Source organism: Bos indicus x Bos taurus, chromosome 18 (assembly GCF_003369695.1).
Source record: "Bos indicus x Bos taurus breed Angus x Brahman F1 hybrid chromosome 18, Bos_hybrid_MaternalHap_v2.0, whole genome shotgun sequence".
Lineage (NCBI taxonomy): Eukaryota > Metazoa > Chordata > Mammalia > Artiodactyla > Bovidae > Bos > Bos indicus x Bos taurus.
This window is the reverse complement of record NC_040093.1, coordinates 57,794,794-57,811,021: the sequence shown is the minus strand read 5'-3', so window position 1 is coordinate 57,811,021 and position 16,228 is coordinate 57,794,794. Positions and strand designations below refer to the sequence as shown.

General features: G+C 44.5%; 1 protein-coding gene across 1 annotated transcript in view; it reads left to right on the top strand.

The window, feature by feature from the left end:
• Positions 1 to 13,900, top strand: part of GAN (gigaxonin) — a 52,318-nt gene extending 38,418 nt beyond the window's left edge. The window contains exons 10-11 of the mRNA XM_027513946.1: positions 5,005 to 5,114; positions 5,227 to 13,900. Coding sequence (XP_027369747.1) covers positions 5,005 to 5,114; positions 5,227 to 5,408 — 292 coding nt within the window. The 3' untranslated portion in view covers positions 5,409 to 13,900. The remainder of the gene's footprint in view (positions 1 to 5,004; positions 5,115 to 5,226) is intronic.
• The last annotated feature ends 2,328 nt before the right edge of the window (positions 13,901 to 16,228 follow it).

Here is a 16,228-nt window from a genome sequence, read left to right as displayed (position 1 = left end):
AAAGCTCAGATGTTTCCAAGTGTGTGGTATTTGCATACTTTGGAAGCTGCTGCCAAATGAACAACCTGCCTTAGATTGAAGACTATTTATTGTTTTTAAGTAATCTCTTGTCTTTCCTGTCTTTGTTCCCTATTTTTAGGTTAAAAGTTTCCTGGAAAAATGCCACATCTTACTATTTTCTGTGTTTCTGACTAAAAGCAAAACTGTTTGAAGGAAAGCAAAAATTTTTTTAAAAATTGCCTTTATTTATACCAAGTCACAGTAACAACTTCATATATCCAGAAAGACGAGTGTGTCTCTTTCTGCTCTTTGCACTCCTGCTTCTAGTACTGTACTAGACTAGTACTGTCATCCTCCCAGTGGTCTATATGTCTTTTAAAGTCATCTTTGATTCTCTCTTATGCTTCACATCTCATGAGTTGCCAAATCGTATTTTTTTTTAAACTCTATAGTGTTTTTTGCACATACCCACCTTTATTTCTCTGCCACAGCTCCAGCGAGTTCCCTGTCATGCGTGCGGTGTCCTTAGCCTTCTAACCAGTCTCTCAGATACATTTCACCTACTTGTGCTTCTGAAAGATGCATCTGCCTTTGGTCATTTCATTCAGATGGAGATTATTCCTAGTTACCCCCTGCTTGCCAAGTAAAGACATGAGGATTTAGCCGCCTCCTCGGGGCCCTCTGTGATCTGAGGTTGAGAAAAACGTCCGCCTTTCCACTTCTTCCTTTGCCGTGCTCTGGAGTGCCGCTCGCTTCTTACAGCCATCCGTGTCTTGTTGCCTCTGAGCATTTGCTCAGCCCACGTGCCCTCCCCTTCTCCTTTTTAATAGATAAATCAGTTAACTCTTCTCTGAAGTCAAGACCTGTCGGCTTCATCTTTTGATGAACATGTACTTGGATAGACATCTCTGACCACTGGCCACATCCGCATATGGTTCTCTGACCTGCGGATCAGGGACCATTACGGGAGCAAGGGTTAAGTGGAAGTCACCAGAACGTTCCTCCCCTGCCAAGGTAGAGAACCAGGGGCAGCACTGCATCCTGAGGAACATGCAGACCTCAGTGCCACCATCAAAGACTCGCAAGTACAGGGGTGGTGCCCCACACATCCCCACTTAATTCACTTAGGATAAGCAGAAAAGTCAGCTGCAGTGTGGAAAATAGCTGTCAGCGTTCCATAAACTCAACAGGTGGTTAGGTGGTCACCGACCTAATGATTAACTAGTAAGAGTTAACTGGAGGAGTTAACTGCTAACCTGTGAGAGGAGACTCCGATGAAAGCAGAAATAGTCAAGAAACTAGTGCAGCTGCAGCCTTTAGGACCGAGGGAAAGAGTCCCAGGAAGGAACAAACTTGGAAGTTTGCTCCCGACCCTGCAGGGCTGGGATTCACCTCTGTAGAGCAGGGGTGTTGTGGCCCAGGATACAGCAGAGCCCTCGGGCGCCGGGGCCAGAGCTGGTGTGCAGGAAGCTGCTTGCTGGCCAGCAGAGCACCTCCCCGCAGGTGAGCACCTGCACGCTGGAGACAGCAGAGCAGACCACCGATACCAGGGAAGAAGCCCTTTCCTCTCCCAGCCTTGCAGTCCCTCCAGCGCCCTCTGTTGACAAAGTTTAGCATTGTACTTACCTTCTCAAAGAGCCTGCTGCACATCAGAGTTCATTTTCTCCATTGTGTGATCTGTTTCATTGGTTTCTCCTGTCTTATTTCCTTCCTTTTACTTACTCTGGGTTTATTTTGTTTTTCCTTTTCTACCTTCTTCAGGTAGCATATTAGATTTTTAAAATTTCTCTGCCACAGTCCCCTATCTTTCCATCATAAGCCTATTTTCCTTTTTCACTTACTGAGCATCGTTGTGCTAGCTGTGTCCATATCCCTGCCTGGTAGATAATCCCATCATCTGAGTCATCAGAGTTGGCGTCTGTTAATTGTTTAGTCCCCCGAGAAGGGGCTCTCATTTATCTGGCTCTTTTGCTGTCTGGATTACGTCTGGGCTTTGTGAGCAGGACACTATTGAGGACCTGAGGTATCTTCTGGCACTCCAGAGAGGTGCTCCCAGCGTTCTGTAGCCAGTGGGCGTGCTCAGACTTGCTGAGCCTCAGGTGCAAGCATTCATGGGTCCACTGCCTGTAAGACACGAGGTCAGTGATGGCCCGATTTCACTTTGCAGGGATAGCTCTTAGTTTTTCCCTTTCCCTATTTATTAGAAGCAGCTCAGAGGCAGGGGCCAAGCTGTATTCCCAGTCCCACAAACTGCTTGATACCAATTAGCTTTCAGATATTAGAGGAATCGGATCTTCGCTTTATAGCAGCTTGGCCTCTGAGTTGTTCCATGATCTTGGACAACATTCTGCTTCTACATTTCTTGGGATTCAAAATAGGGAATGTACCACTGTAACAGTCTGGGGAGAATGTGCATTGGGAAAAAAGAAAGCGCTGCTCTTAGTGAAATAATTGTATGTGCTCCGGTAGTGAGTGGAGGCCTGGACACTGGTGGTGCTAAAGGGCTTACATACATTTCCTCTAACTGAGGTCTGCTCTGACCTGGCTATGCTTTTAGCTATGAAAGGGAATTGGTCAAATTTACTTAAGTGAACATTATTATATAGCAGAGTCTAGTTTGTTTTGTTTTAAAGCAAAAAAACCACCAAAAACCTTTTATTTGGGAATAATTTTAGACCTGTAGGAAAGTAGCAAAAATAGAGTTCCCATAAGCCGTTCACCCAGCTTCTCCTACTGTTAACATCTTACATGCTGTAGTATTCACTTTGGTACAGTATTAAGTAAACTACAGACTTTATTCGACTTTATTTCACCAGTTCATCCACTAATACCTTTTACCCAAACTGCAGCTGACTTTTCTGCTTACTCTAAGTGAATTAAGTGGGGATGCGTGGGGCACCACCCTTGTACTGGGGAGTCTTTGAAGGTTATCGGATGGTTTTTTACGAGGATGTCTCTCCACCTGGGTTTGTCTGATGATGCCTTGTGACGAGGCTGAGGTTGTGCGTTTGAGGTGGGGGTCCCTCATCAGTGCTTCTGGGCCCTTCTCTGCCTGGTGTCGGGGGAGAGACACTTTGTCCCATTACTGGTGATGCTAATCTTGATGACATGGTTAAGGTGCCATCTGTGGGGTTTCCCCCACTGTAAAGTCATTGCTTCTCCCTTTGTAATTCATGAATATCTTGGAACAGATAATTTGAGAATATGCGAATATACTGTTTCTCCTTAAATTTTCACCACTAATGGAGTGTCCTCAATGGGCTGGCCTCACGGAAGTTAGAGCCATGGTGTTTGCCTCCTGGGGATTTTTCTGCTTCCCTCATTCCTTCTCCCTATGTCAGCTGGAGTTCTGTAAAGAACAGCTGTCCCTTCTCCCTATTTTTTTTTAATGGATTCGGCCGTTTATTTATATCAGTATGGACTCACGGATATTCATCTTACTCTCTGAGTTACCCGGCCAGGACTGTTGTTTACTGCGTTGCTCCAGCTGGTCCAGCTGTGGCCGTCAGGAGCTGCATGTTGGCTCTGTGTCCTCTGACACACCTCATCCTTTCTGCAGCGCTTCCTCCGTGGCAGCACAAGATGGTCCAGGCTCATCTTGTGTTTTCTGTCTCAGCTGTGGAATCAGACACTTCTTCATGGAGCCCTGGCTCCTTTTCATGGTTATTGAATTGATTTTCAACAGAAGAGCCAAGGCAATTCAGCGGGGAAAGAAATGTATTTTTAGCAAATGATGCTGGAAAAACTAGCTAGCTATATGCCTAGATATAGGGATAAAAAGGACTTGACTCTTATACCTTACACTATATACCAAAGATAACTTGAAATGTATTATCATAAGACCTAAATGTTAACACTAGAACAATAAAATTTCCAGAAATTTTAATTTAAAAAACTTTTCAACTTTGGAATAGGCAAATATTTTCTAGAAGGACATAGAAAGTGTGAACTATAAAAAGAAAAAAAAATGATAAACTGGAATTCACCAAAATTAAAAAACCGCTGTTCTCAAAAGCCCCCATTAAGGTAATGAAAAGACAGTCTACATGCTGGGGAAAAGAATCTGTGATACACATATCCAAAAAAGGACTTGTAACTGTAAAATAAAAAAGAATCTTAAAATTCAGTAAGACAGAAAACCCAGTTTGAAAAATGAACAGATCTTTGAGCAGACATTTCACCAAAGTAGATACACAAAGTGTCCAGTAAGCACACACAGAGATGCTCAGCATCATTAAAGTAAAAAAAAAGACCAACAGTACCAAGAGCTGGCAGAAATGCCCAGCAGCTGGAATTTTCACACGTTGCTCATTGACATGCAAAAGGACACAACACCCTGGAAAACAGTGCGCCTTTTCTTATCAAAGGAAATACACCTTTAACCGTATAAACAAGCAACTCCATAGCATAAGCACACAAAAGAGCTTTGCCCTCTAATGTTCAAAATAGCCAGACACTGGATAGTTAGTTAATCCCACAGTCCTGTCGGACTTGAGATTCCATGGACTGCAGCCTGTCCTGCTCCTCTGTCCATGGAATTTTCCAGGCAAGAATACTGGAGTGGGTTGCCATTTCCTTCTCCAGGCGATCTTCCCAACTCAGGGATCAAACCCAGGTCTCCCACATTGCCGGTAGACGCTTTACCAGCTGAACCACAAGGGAAGGCTGACACTAGAGGCTGCCCCAGTGCTACACCAGTGTAGGGTAGTCCTACTTAAAATAACAAGAAAAGAGATAATGAAGCCACAGCATGGGTGATCTCAGGAACACTGTGCTGAGGGACGGGAGCACACTGAACAGTGCAGTCTCTGATTCAGTCCACGCCACCTTCCGGAACAGACAGGCTTCAATCTTCAGTGACAGGAGGGAGATGAGCGTTTCCCCAAGAGGGGGTGTGGGGGTCGTGCCTCCTCCTGTTGGCGGCCCCGAGTTTTGTCATCTCAGCCGGCCCGGATGTCACGGGCCATCTTCTTAGCCTCCTTCATCCTGTCCCTCTGTTTTCAGGTGGATCTATCTTAATGACCAGAATCTGTGCATCCCGGCCAGTTCCTCTTTCGTGTACGGAGCCGTCCCCATAGGCGCCAGTATCTACGTCATCGGAGATCTCGATACAGGTCAGCATGTTAAGGGTGATCTCGCGGGAGCCGTTTCCCGGGGTGGGGGTGGTCAGGGGCCCGGGGCCCCCAGGCACGGTATGTCACCTCTGCTTGTTCTCCTGGGGCGCAGGCACCAACTACGACTACGTGCGCGAGTTCAAAAGGAGCACGGGAACCTGGCAGCACACCAAGCCCCTGCTGCCCTCCGACCTGCGCCGCACGGGCTGCGCGGCCCTGCGCATCGCCAACTGCAAGCTGTTCCGCCTGCAGCTGCAGCAGGGCCTCTTCCGCATCCGCGTGCACTCGCCGTGACGCGCGGCCGCGGGACGCGCAGCTGCTGACCTCGCGCCGGCCTCCGTGCGGTAACGCGGGTGGTTTTCTAACGCTTTGAAGCCTGGGCTTCAGCTCTTGTTCCGGAGAAAACGTAAACTGCTGGAAAAAAAACTACCGAGCGGGGGGAATCCGTTTCTCCCGTAGGTGTGTCCCTAGACCAACCGGGGCTAGTCAGTGTCCGAAGAAAAGGGAAGTGGGAATCCTATCGTGTAAAATATGGAAGTTAAAGCCCTAAGGTGCATTTTCCCCTAGGGGATCTCCTGTCTGACTGACCGGTGTGTTCAAGTACCTGGCTTTGGTTGGGGGAAAAAAAAAATCCGTATATGCAAATCAACATATCCAAACATACCGGAATTGCTTTTCCACTGCACTTGGAAGGAGATATTATGCCTAACTCTGCCCAACCATTAAGGGTTTGTGCCTAAAAATGTTAGTTTGGACTCAATGCCAGTTAGTCTCCATTTAACTACTAGTTCTCCATCCTAAGAATCTTTTTTGAACTAAATTATGATGAATCAAAAAACTAAGATAAAATTTCTCTTGTATGACATTCTATCTTAGTAATCTAAAGGGTCAGTAAATTAAGGAGTCAGGTGGCAGCCCTCCTGTGACTTTAAAGGAAGTTCTAACTTCTGTGTGATTTCAGATGAAGATGCGGCAAGCTGTCATGTCTGGGGTTGAGAAGGATCTCCTGCAGTGCCATTCTTCCTTTTCAACTAAGCAGAACCATTTTATAAATCTGAGGACATTAGTAAGTAGGAGATTTTATAAAAGAAGGACCCGAGTCGGACAAATAATAAAGGTCTGCTATGACCAAAAAAGAAAAAAAAAAAAAAGGTCCAGAGAAAACATATAGGGATCAAAAACTTACAAAAAAAAAAAAAAAAACCTGCCTGAAAGCACACAGTCTTGTTTACTACTGTCTAGGGTTTGAAAATGTCTTAGAATGCGAATCCATGGTAAGAATCAAGCCTTTGTAGCAGAATTTTCTCAATGCCGTTCACTAGTACGAGTTTCTGACAAATTACATAACAAGTAAAGTTTGGCTGGTAGAATAAACTACCTCAGCTTAATTTCATTCTGTTCATAGTAGAGCAAATTAATCCTTTCCTCCTTCCCTCTCTCTCCATGTCAACCCACATTGACCCCACTTCCCGTGGGGGGAAAAAGTCTAGTCATTCGTGGCACTTAACCTTGTAAGATACTTTGTTTTCCATTTGAATTATGCCACTTTCATGTGAAACCAGGGACTTCAAAGTGACTTTATCATTTGAAATTTATGCAATATCAGGTTTCTAATCAGTATAGAGGTCTTTATTTCTAATTGTTTTCTACAGCTTTTTTTTCCCCTCCCTCTTAGTATGTGGCTCTAAGAAGCAGCATTTAGTCTTAGAGATTAACGAACATATCCTTTGGTTATAAATTTGAGAATAGGAATTTCTTCTGGAAACTTCTGCCTAGAATGTTCGTATGCTTTTCACATGCGTATGAAACATCACTTGCGTTCCTCCACCCAGGGGCAGTAGAAGGGGCACCTGTGGGCAGTTTTTTTTCTTCTACTTGTTAGAAGTCAATCCAGTGCTAGAAAAGGTCGCTGAGCAGCCTTGCTGTGGGGATTCTGAAGAACGCTGTGTGCACGTTCGCTCTCCATCCTGGCAGAAGACGCGGGTCACAGAGGCACGGGGTTTCCATCTCCTCTATCAGAGGCACGAGGCCACTCACGTAGCAGATCTGACCCCTAAGTCAAAGCCAGCCTCTGTGCTTCGTGCCGTGTACCAGTCAGCTGTTGTCTGCACGCTTTCCCCAGGATGTCTTGGATGTCTTTTAATCAAGGCAAACTACATGGCCACTACAAAGAAAGAAAACTTTCTTTGTACAACTAGATGTTAATTTTATGGGAAATAAACTGCCGAAAGAGTGGGTTTTCTTTGGTAAAATGCCCCGTACAGAACAGAACCTTAGCCTTCAGAAGCCACCACTGAGGTACATTAAAGTGGTAACCGATGTCCTGTTAAAGCTGTGACAGTCAGCAATTCTCTTTTCTTTAATTTCTGAAGTTTAAAGTTCTTTCCAGGCTACGCCAGGCCTCTCCAAGGAGACAGTTCATTGTTCAGGAGTGAATGAGTCCCTGTTGCAATACATCAGTGCCTGCATGACTTGGTCAATTCATTTTATAAAAGTTTTATTATTATTTAGTTCATTGACACTGTAGCTGCAAAAGTTAGGTAATGTTTTCTAAAAGTAAATTTGCCACATAATATGGGATGCAATAACCAACAAAAGCTGCTAAGTGCCAAACTTATTTTATTATATATAAATATAAAAATATCACATTGAAGTTTCGAGATGTATTTAATTTTATTATGTTTCAAAATGAATCATGACTTTCTTGTAAATCACGGTTACATCAGTATTGTGAAGTAAATTTGAACTCATTTCATGCAGGTTTGTGTTTTAACCATCCACTTATGCCTTGAAACATCCTTTCTTGGTAAATTTTTGATATTTCTTTTAACAGAAGGCACTTTTACCAGGTGTATGTTGAAATTAGCGGCTAAAGATAGATCTTAAAATTTTAAATACAATATCTTGGGGGGAAGTGCAATTTATTTTCATTATCCAAGTTGTCTCAGGTTAGAGTAAGTGAATATTGAAAGGATTTCTTCTAGGCTACAGTCTAAAGTAGGTTTGTTTGTTTCTTTGTTTAATACATCCAAACATAGTTGTTGGTTTTTTTTTTCAAAGATTTAAGTGTTTAATTTAAAATGAAGTTTAAAAATTTTTTTTGATAGTGCTTATCCTGTGAGAGATAAAAGTGTGTATGTGTGTGTGTGAGGGGGAGAGAGAGTGTGTGTGTGTGATGTGATGTGGTATGTCTGTTTATATATGTTTACTTTTGGAATTCTCATTCCAAACTACATATATTATTGTCTCCTGGTGCTTCAGAGAAATTCTTGAGCCTCTGGCCCTTCAGCTTATACTACTGTGTTAAACTCATGTTGAGTGAATATATTGATGTATTTGTAGTTTGTAGTAAGTTTTACTTGCCATTTGCATTTCTTTTTTTTAGCATAGTAAAAACAGTGCTTACCAACTCATAGTTGGTATACTGTAAAAATTTGGCCTAAGAAATTTCTAAATTCATCGTTCCTTTCACTAATCTGTTCTTTGATCGCCGTCAGGAGTTGATAGTTAAGAGTAGGCTTTTTTCAAACTGTGCAGCAACCAAAAAGGAATATTTGGGGGATGTTGGACAGTATACTGTTTGTCTTGAAGTATTGTCTCACCTTGCACTACCACTTTAGTGATGGCACTTTCTTCAGTGACACTTTGAAAGTGCCATTTTGTCCTTTATGAGCGGGGAGTTCCCTGGGCGATGCACCGGAGATACATCCTTTGTATTGACGGGGTAAAGACAGGGCTCCTTTGCTGCAGCACTGCAGTTACTCAGGGTAGCAGGTTAGGGTTCTAGAGAAATGTGTTAGCTGCCTTGGTCCATTGGCTTTCTGCCTGGTGCGTTCTTCCTACAGTGTGCCAGACCAGGGATCCCCAAAAATTTTCCAAGGAGCTCTAAAAACACTACAGTATTACCTTCTAGAATGTTGGCTCTCCTGATTCAAGAGGAGGCTGCCTGTGGTCAGATGAAGACATGGAACTGTCCAGAGAAAGAATGAGGTGGCACTTCCACTGCATCAACTTTGAAGGTGCTGGAACCCCCTTACAGAGCACCCAGTGGAAGGGAAGGGAAGGGTGAGGCTGCTTGGATTCAGGGGCTGCCCTTTGTGCTCTGAGAGAAGTGATCCCGCTTGGCACAGAAAAGCCCGCCCTGGGTTTAATCACCAGTGTTGATTGAGCTCCTATTCAGAATTCTGCTTGGGCTTCTGAGGAGCATCACAGGGAGGCAGGTGAAATACGGACCTCCCTCTAGACTGTAAACTCCTCGTGGGAGGGACCCTGCCTTAGTGTTCTGCTAATCCCAGTGCTTGGCACACAGTAGGTAGTCATTTATTATGACCAATGAATATAGTGTCCTTGCGATCCAAGTGACATTCTTCACAGGATTGAAAGTGACTTGCTTTTAAGTGAGATTTTTAAATGAGAAGCTTTGTATACAGATGGGCCGGCCTCCTAACATAGAGCCGGAAACCTAGAGAATAAAAAAAGCAAAGTGCCTGACCTGTATTATGCACAGCTCTGTGGTCTGTTTGTGCCATGGGATTTTTGAGACCCTATCCTCAGAATTTAATAATGTCTATCACATTTAATTTTTTTTTCACTGTTTTTTATTTGGGGCTCAGAATCTTCCCAGAACATACTCTTTGACCCTGACTTGCCTGTGATAGGTGCACTGCTCTCTGGTGGACAGAAAGCATCCCGTAGATACACCTTCATTCCCCACTTCAGATGTGAATGGAAACCAAATTTGGGATCCAGTCTTTGGACTATCATTTCACTGTTCAGCCCATTAGAATATCACTTAATATTATAGGCAGGCAAGTATTTTAATCATATAAGAATCACTTAGAGTGTAACTTAAACTCCCAAATATATCCTTTACAAGTTACACAAATATAAACTAAAAGATCTTTGGTTTTCTTTGTCAGTTAGCTGTGGGAAATTTAAGAATTTACTGAAGTCGTAGGAGCCGAGGTAATAAGGATTTGCGTTTGAGAGAGAAGCTGTTTTTACTTTGAAAAGCTGAAGCTTCACTTACCCTTCGCTTTCTTACCACATTTAAGGGAAAAGATACTGTGTCTTAGAATGTTGAGGAAAGCATTTTTCTAGTTTTCTAGCAATCCGTGAAGTATTCTTTGGGGCTGGTTCAGAAATGATAGAAGTTTACGCTACACGGGTGAGGAGTGTGGCACACTTGCTGACGTCTGAGGAGAATGTGAGCTCAGGTGAGCTGCCCTGCTGTTGCCAGTGAGATTGAGCTGGTGGCTTCATCTATTCTTTTTTTTGGTGGGGGGCAGGGCACACCACCTAGTAAAACTTCTAAATTTTTTGTCTTTTTTCAGAGGTAATTCTATTGTTTTAATTTTAAACATGTCTCAACTTTGTCACATTGTAATATGTGACATGTGAGAACCTCACATGTAACCATATCTCCTCTGGTCTGATTCATACCCTTTAGGAAAATTAGTTCTTGCTCAGTTCTACATTTGAAGTTCTCTAAGTGGAAGGACTTTTAAACTCCTTCCCTTTCTTATGAAATTAAATATCTAATTTGTTGTTGAGTCACTAAGTCTTGTCCAACTCTTTGCAACCCCATGGACTGCAACACGTCAGGCTTTCCTGTCTTTTAATGTCTCTCAGAGTTTGCTCAAATTCATGTCCATTGAGTTGGTGATGCTGTTTAACCATCTATCTCATTCTCTTGCCCCCTTCTCCTCCTGCCCTCAGTCTTCTTACCCAGCATCAGGGTCTTTTCCAATGAGTCGGCTCTTTGCATCAGGTGGCCAGAGTATTGGAACTTCAGCATCAGTCCTTCCAATGAATATTCAGGGTTGATTTCCTTTAGGATTGACTGGTTTGATCATCCTTCCAGTCCAAGGGACTCTCAAGAGTCTTCTCCAACACCACAGTTCAAAAGCATCAATTCTTCAGTGCTCAGTTTTCTTTATAGTCCAACTCTCACATCCATACATGACTGCTGGAAAAACCATAGCCTTGACTGTATGGACCTTTGTCAGCAAAGTTATGTCTTCACTTTTTAATACACTGTCTAGGTTTGCCATAGCTTTCCTTCCAAGGAAAAAGTATCTTTTAATTTCTAATAACATTTAATATCTAATAACATTGCTTAATTAGCTAGTGAGACATATCCATTGCCTTTTCTTTTTCCTGTTGAGATAAAAAATAATCTAAAATTGCTACTCAACTGAAATTTGGGCTGATTTTGATATTGGTGTCCCCAAGGCCCAACAGAATTGTTGCAAATTCTTAAATCACTGTGATTTGAATTAGAGAGGATGCAAGGGATGAAAGCCCTCAGAGTCTGGGTACACACTGCATAAGATAAAGTGGGGAAGACTTAGCTACTTCTGTGACCCAAGTAAATGGCCACTTCAAATAATTCAGACCCCAAGTGGCTATAGGTTCATCTTTCTGGTTGGTGAATTATATTTATTATAACTTCATTTTTAGCATTTCAGTAGTTTTTAAGGACTTTATTTGTATTCCTCTCACTCATCAGTTACAAGGTGTACCTTAGAACCTTGAAGTACACTTTTTCAGGTTACACAGAGGAACTTGGTTCAAAGATGACTGTACAAATAGTTTGCTTCATCACGTTTCCTGTTTAATTGGATGAGAATCACACATGCACTTATTCCCTTGTTCTTCGTGTTTATAGGAAAAACTGTTCTCAGCTGCCTCATTATGTAGTGCTGTGCTTGATCCCCTGCCAATTGAGAAGAATTCAACACATTCTGTCCTTTAACAAAAGCCTGGAAGCAAGCAGTAAGCGGCCTTGAGGAATACAATTCTCTAAGGCGTAGTTTCCATTTTACTTTTAATCAGGAGGAACAATAATTCTCCTAGAGCTGCTGCATAGTGATTACTTGAAACTCGACTTGAACTTTAAAGAATCTTTACAAGGCTGTATTTTCGTAGCGTAGAAAAGTAGTATGTTTAAACACCACTGCTATGTAAAATAGTAGGCTTCATTGCCATGGTCATTCACAGCAGATAGGAAAACATGTCTGTAATTTGACCCAATGTTTGGGATTCAGATGCTTGGGGTTAACTGTTCTTCATATTCGATAAGGTGCTAGTGGGAGCAGTTTAAGGATCTAATAGGTGTATTTTCATGAGTTTGTTTCCCAAGAATCTTACCTTTGCTGAAAGTATAGGGCTCATGAAGTTCCTCTGTTCTGATAACCTGGGGTTTTACAGTGAAACTCTCAAAGTGTGGAGTTGAGTTGAGCAAACAGCACAGAACTGCATTATACTTAAAATCACAAGTGATCGGATTTGTCTGGTGTGTCAGTGGAATGTCCCCAACTTCCTCCTGGACAGGGTACACCTGGGCGCTGTCCTCCCCAGCAGCTCCCAGGTCCTTCAGTTTTTGTAAACACACCTTCCCTTCCGGGGGTGATTTCTTATTAGGAATTACTTAGGACCCCTGATGGCCAAAAAGAGTTATGCCCATTCCTAAAAACCTGGCATACTAGGAATAACTTACATACCAGGTAAAATCTAAAACCTTCACTGTCCCTGTGCATTAATAAGATTTAATGGTTAGGCTTGTGCTTTTCATACTAAAGGGCTTGCTCCCCTCATCAGGATTCTGGCAAAGTTCTCAGGTGGATCTAGCCGTGGGCCGTGCCCACTTTTTGGTTTCCAAGAGAGCCGGGGTTCACCCCCGGAAAGCCCCAGGCTTCCTTGGTCGTAATGATTTTGAGGAAATTGTAAACATTCTCTGTACTGGCCAGGCGAACCCAGTGGTTGTGAGCATGCGTGGGCGTTGGGGGCCCAGTGCATGCTGGGTGTAAAGATGGCTCCCACTGCCGCGTGCCCCTCGAAGCCCACCACCCCAGAAGCAAAGGATGGGTGTTCACCTGCCCGGGTTCCTGTGGAGAGCCAGCAGAGTAAGGAAGGTGAGAGCTAGGCGCCTCGAGCACAAATTGGGGGTGATTGGGACCTCGGCTGCAGTTGCCGCCCGTCTCAGCCACAGTCTTCGCCCCTTGCTCAGTATCCTGGCCTCAGAGCTTTCTTCATGCTCGCATCTGCCGCCACATGATGCACAAGCAAATACACGTTCCCTTTTACAAGATGCATATTTTTTGGATCCGTGATACCACTCTCCCGCTTCTCTAAAACCTGGAATTCAGGGTAATTCTAGACAGTGGAAACACCCCAAGATATGTGTTTAGGATATTTAGAGTGGTTACAAATATCCTTTGTTTCAGGGTTTGCCTGATGAAGTACTCTGCTGCTGCTGCTAAGTCGCTTCAGTCGTGTCCGACTCTGCGACCCCATAGGCGGCAGCCCACCAGGCTCCCCAGCCCCTGGGATTCTCCAGGCAAGAACACTGGAGTGGGTTGCCATTTCCTTCTCCAATGCATGAAAGTCAAAAGTGAAAGTGAAGTCGCTCAGTCGTGTCCGACCCTTAGAGACCCATGAACTGCAGCCTACCAGGCTCCTCCGTCCATGGGATTTTCCAGGCAAGAGTACTGGAGTGGGGTGCCATTGCCTTCTCCATGAAGTATTCTAATAATATTTAAAAGTTTCTGGAACTTGAATTTTTCTTTTTTTCCCTAAAATATAAAAGGTAGTAGTCAATGCTAGTCAAATGATATTTTCTATGTTTCAGTTTGAGATCACTAGACCTAAACTACTTCTCTGAACTTGGGTGTTGTGTGGAACCTAAAGACAAACTTTGTGGTGGTGTGTAGAACTTCTTTACCTTCAACTAAAAAGGGTTATTTAACAAAGTAATATCAAAAAAAAAAAAAAACCAAAACAAAGTAATATCAAAAGTGAGCTACTTAATCCTTTTATAAAGTCACTTCCTTTCCAGTTCAGATTATGGACTTCTGGATTTAGTGGTACGTGACTTATCCAGCTTGTTTTGATTTCAATAAGACATTTTATAAAGTCATTCTTGATATTTTTGTGATTGAGAAAAGGAAGTAGAAATAGGTTTAAAGGAGCTGAGAAATAGGTGCTATTGATGAGAATGGGCCCTTGTGTCCACACGGATGGGAATAATCGAGCAGTGTGTATTCTTAATGTTTTCTTTAATAACGTATAAAAATACAGATGACAGAAGCATTGCGTGTTAGGTGCTTATTTTACAGTCTAATAACATGGCTAAATATAGTCTTATGTCCAGATTCACAGAAGACAGTTCCCAGTTGAAAGGGAAAGAAACAAACTGTGGGATGGGGTGGGAATCACTGATAATTTGAACGTACGCCAGCTGTTTAAAGTAGTGCCCTTGTCTGTGTGTAGGGGCTGGTAGTCGGACGAGGAAGTCTGTTTTGTCCACCCGCTGCACTGATGGGCCCTGGGAACCAGCATCCAGGAGGATGACAGCCAGGCTGGCGGGCGCTCTGGAAGCTCTGACAAGAAGCTCTGGAGGCCCCAGGCTCTGGCCTTGCTGGGCTTTAGAAGAAGCAGGTGTGCGTGTCCCAGACCACTGCCTCCTGGCTCAGGCCAGGAAGCAGAAACTATAGAGGTAGAATGTTTCTGTCACTCGTAGAACTTTCTAGAGTTGCCTCATGATAAACGGGGTGCCTCCTGTGGTTTTGAGCGCTCGGCTCTGAGGATCACCCCAAAGCTGCCCTCTGCAGCTGTGTCTCGTGAGTATGATGGAGTTAGCCAGGGGGGTCTTGGATGGTGTGCAGATACTGTCACAGGCTCCAGAGCTTGGAGGTTCTGTGAACAGTTTAGTTTAAAAAAAAAAAAAGGAGGGGGAATGTTTGTGCTTCAGCTTTCACGTTGCTTTGGGGGAGAAGGCCTCTGTTCCTCTCGTGTGCTGCTCCCATCCTCCCTGCCCGCCACCTGCTCACCACCTCCTGACTGTGGCCGCTGGCCCGAGGCACAGTCAGCATGAGCAGAACCTTCATAAACAGACAAATCTCTAGAGACTTCCCTAAAACCGTAATTGTCAACTAGACAGCGATTCTTGCTCTTTCTGTATTTTTCGTTGTCAATCTCTCAGTATCTCTGCAGAGTTAAGAAAGCTAATAAGTCAAAATCGTATTCTCTTAAGCAGGGCTTAGGTGACCTATGGCCTGGGATGCCATCGAGGGGACCGTGCAGTGGGAAGAGTTGGGTTGGCCGACCTCTTCCAGCACCTTCTGACTCCAGGAATGGGTCCACTCACTAGTGGGTCACTTTGTCATCCCTTGGGAAGCGCCTCCAGAGGACCTGCCTCCTCCCAGGCTCTGTCTGTCCCTCTTCCATGAAAGCCATGCAGCGGGGGCTCCACTCCCTCTGTGTCCTTCCCGATGCCACCTGCCCCAAAGCGCAGGAACAGAGCAGAGGCTGGGCCAGGCACCCAAGCCCAGGTCGTTGGGAGGGTGCTGTCCATGTTGTTCTCCAGATCTGTGTCTTCTGCCCATGCCCTTGGTCATCTTCACTCACTAATAATAATCCTTGGTTTGACCCAGTGTTGATTTATCTCCTGTGCACCATTGTGCCCACATGGGCTGCGGGCAGGATCTCCGAGGACGCAGGCCCTTCCCACAACTTCTTCCTGGGCAGTCGAAGAACTTTAATCAAGGTAGAAGGAGGTTATTTTGGTCATGTTCTCAAGTATACCCTTAGTCATGTACTTTTGCAATCGCATCTCCACCCTGCCCTCTATTCTCATCCCATAGCCTTTCCCAGCCTGATTTTTTTAGCTGCTTGATTTAAGTATCCAAGAAAAGGGTGGGGGGTGGGGGCGGGGCACATGGTGGTACTGAAGGGGGGTGGTGGGGGCGGGGGGCGGGGGTGGACTCTTCTGGTTCCCCAGACCATTAGTCTAACAATATGTGTTGAAAAGGCATTCTTCTGGGAGCTCCTGACCTGGCCTTTGTGACCAGCACTTTCTGCAGCCAGAGTGGTCACCCAGGCTGGGCAGCTCCCAGGGTCTGCACCATTCTGCTCCTCCCACGTGGCAGCCGGGAGGGTGGGGTGCAGGGAGCAGAGCCTCACGTTCCCCCCCCCATGCTGCCCCAGGCGTGGCCAAGTGTGTCTCAGCGGCTCCTTAAGCAACTAGACGAGAACAGCCTCCCTGGGGCCCGGGTTGTCCCCGCCTTCCACGCCTGCCCTGCAGGTTCTCGGCTCCTCCTGGAGCCCGGGGA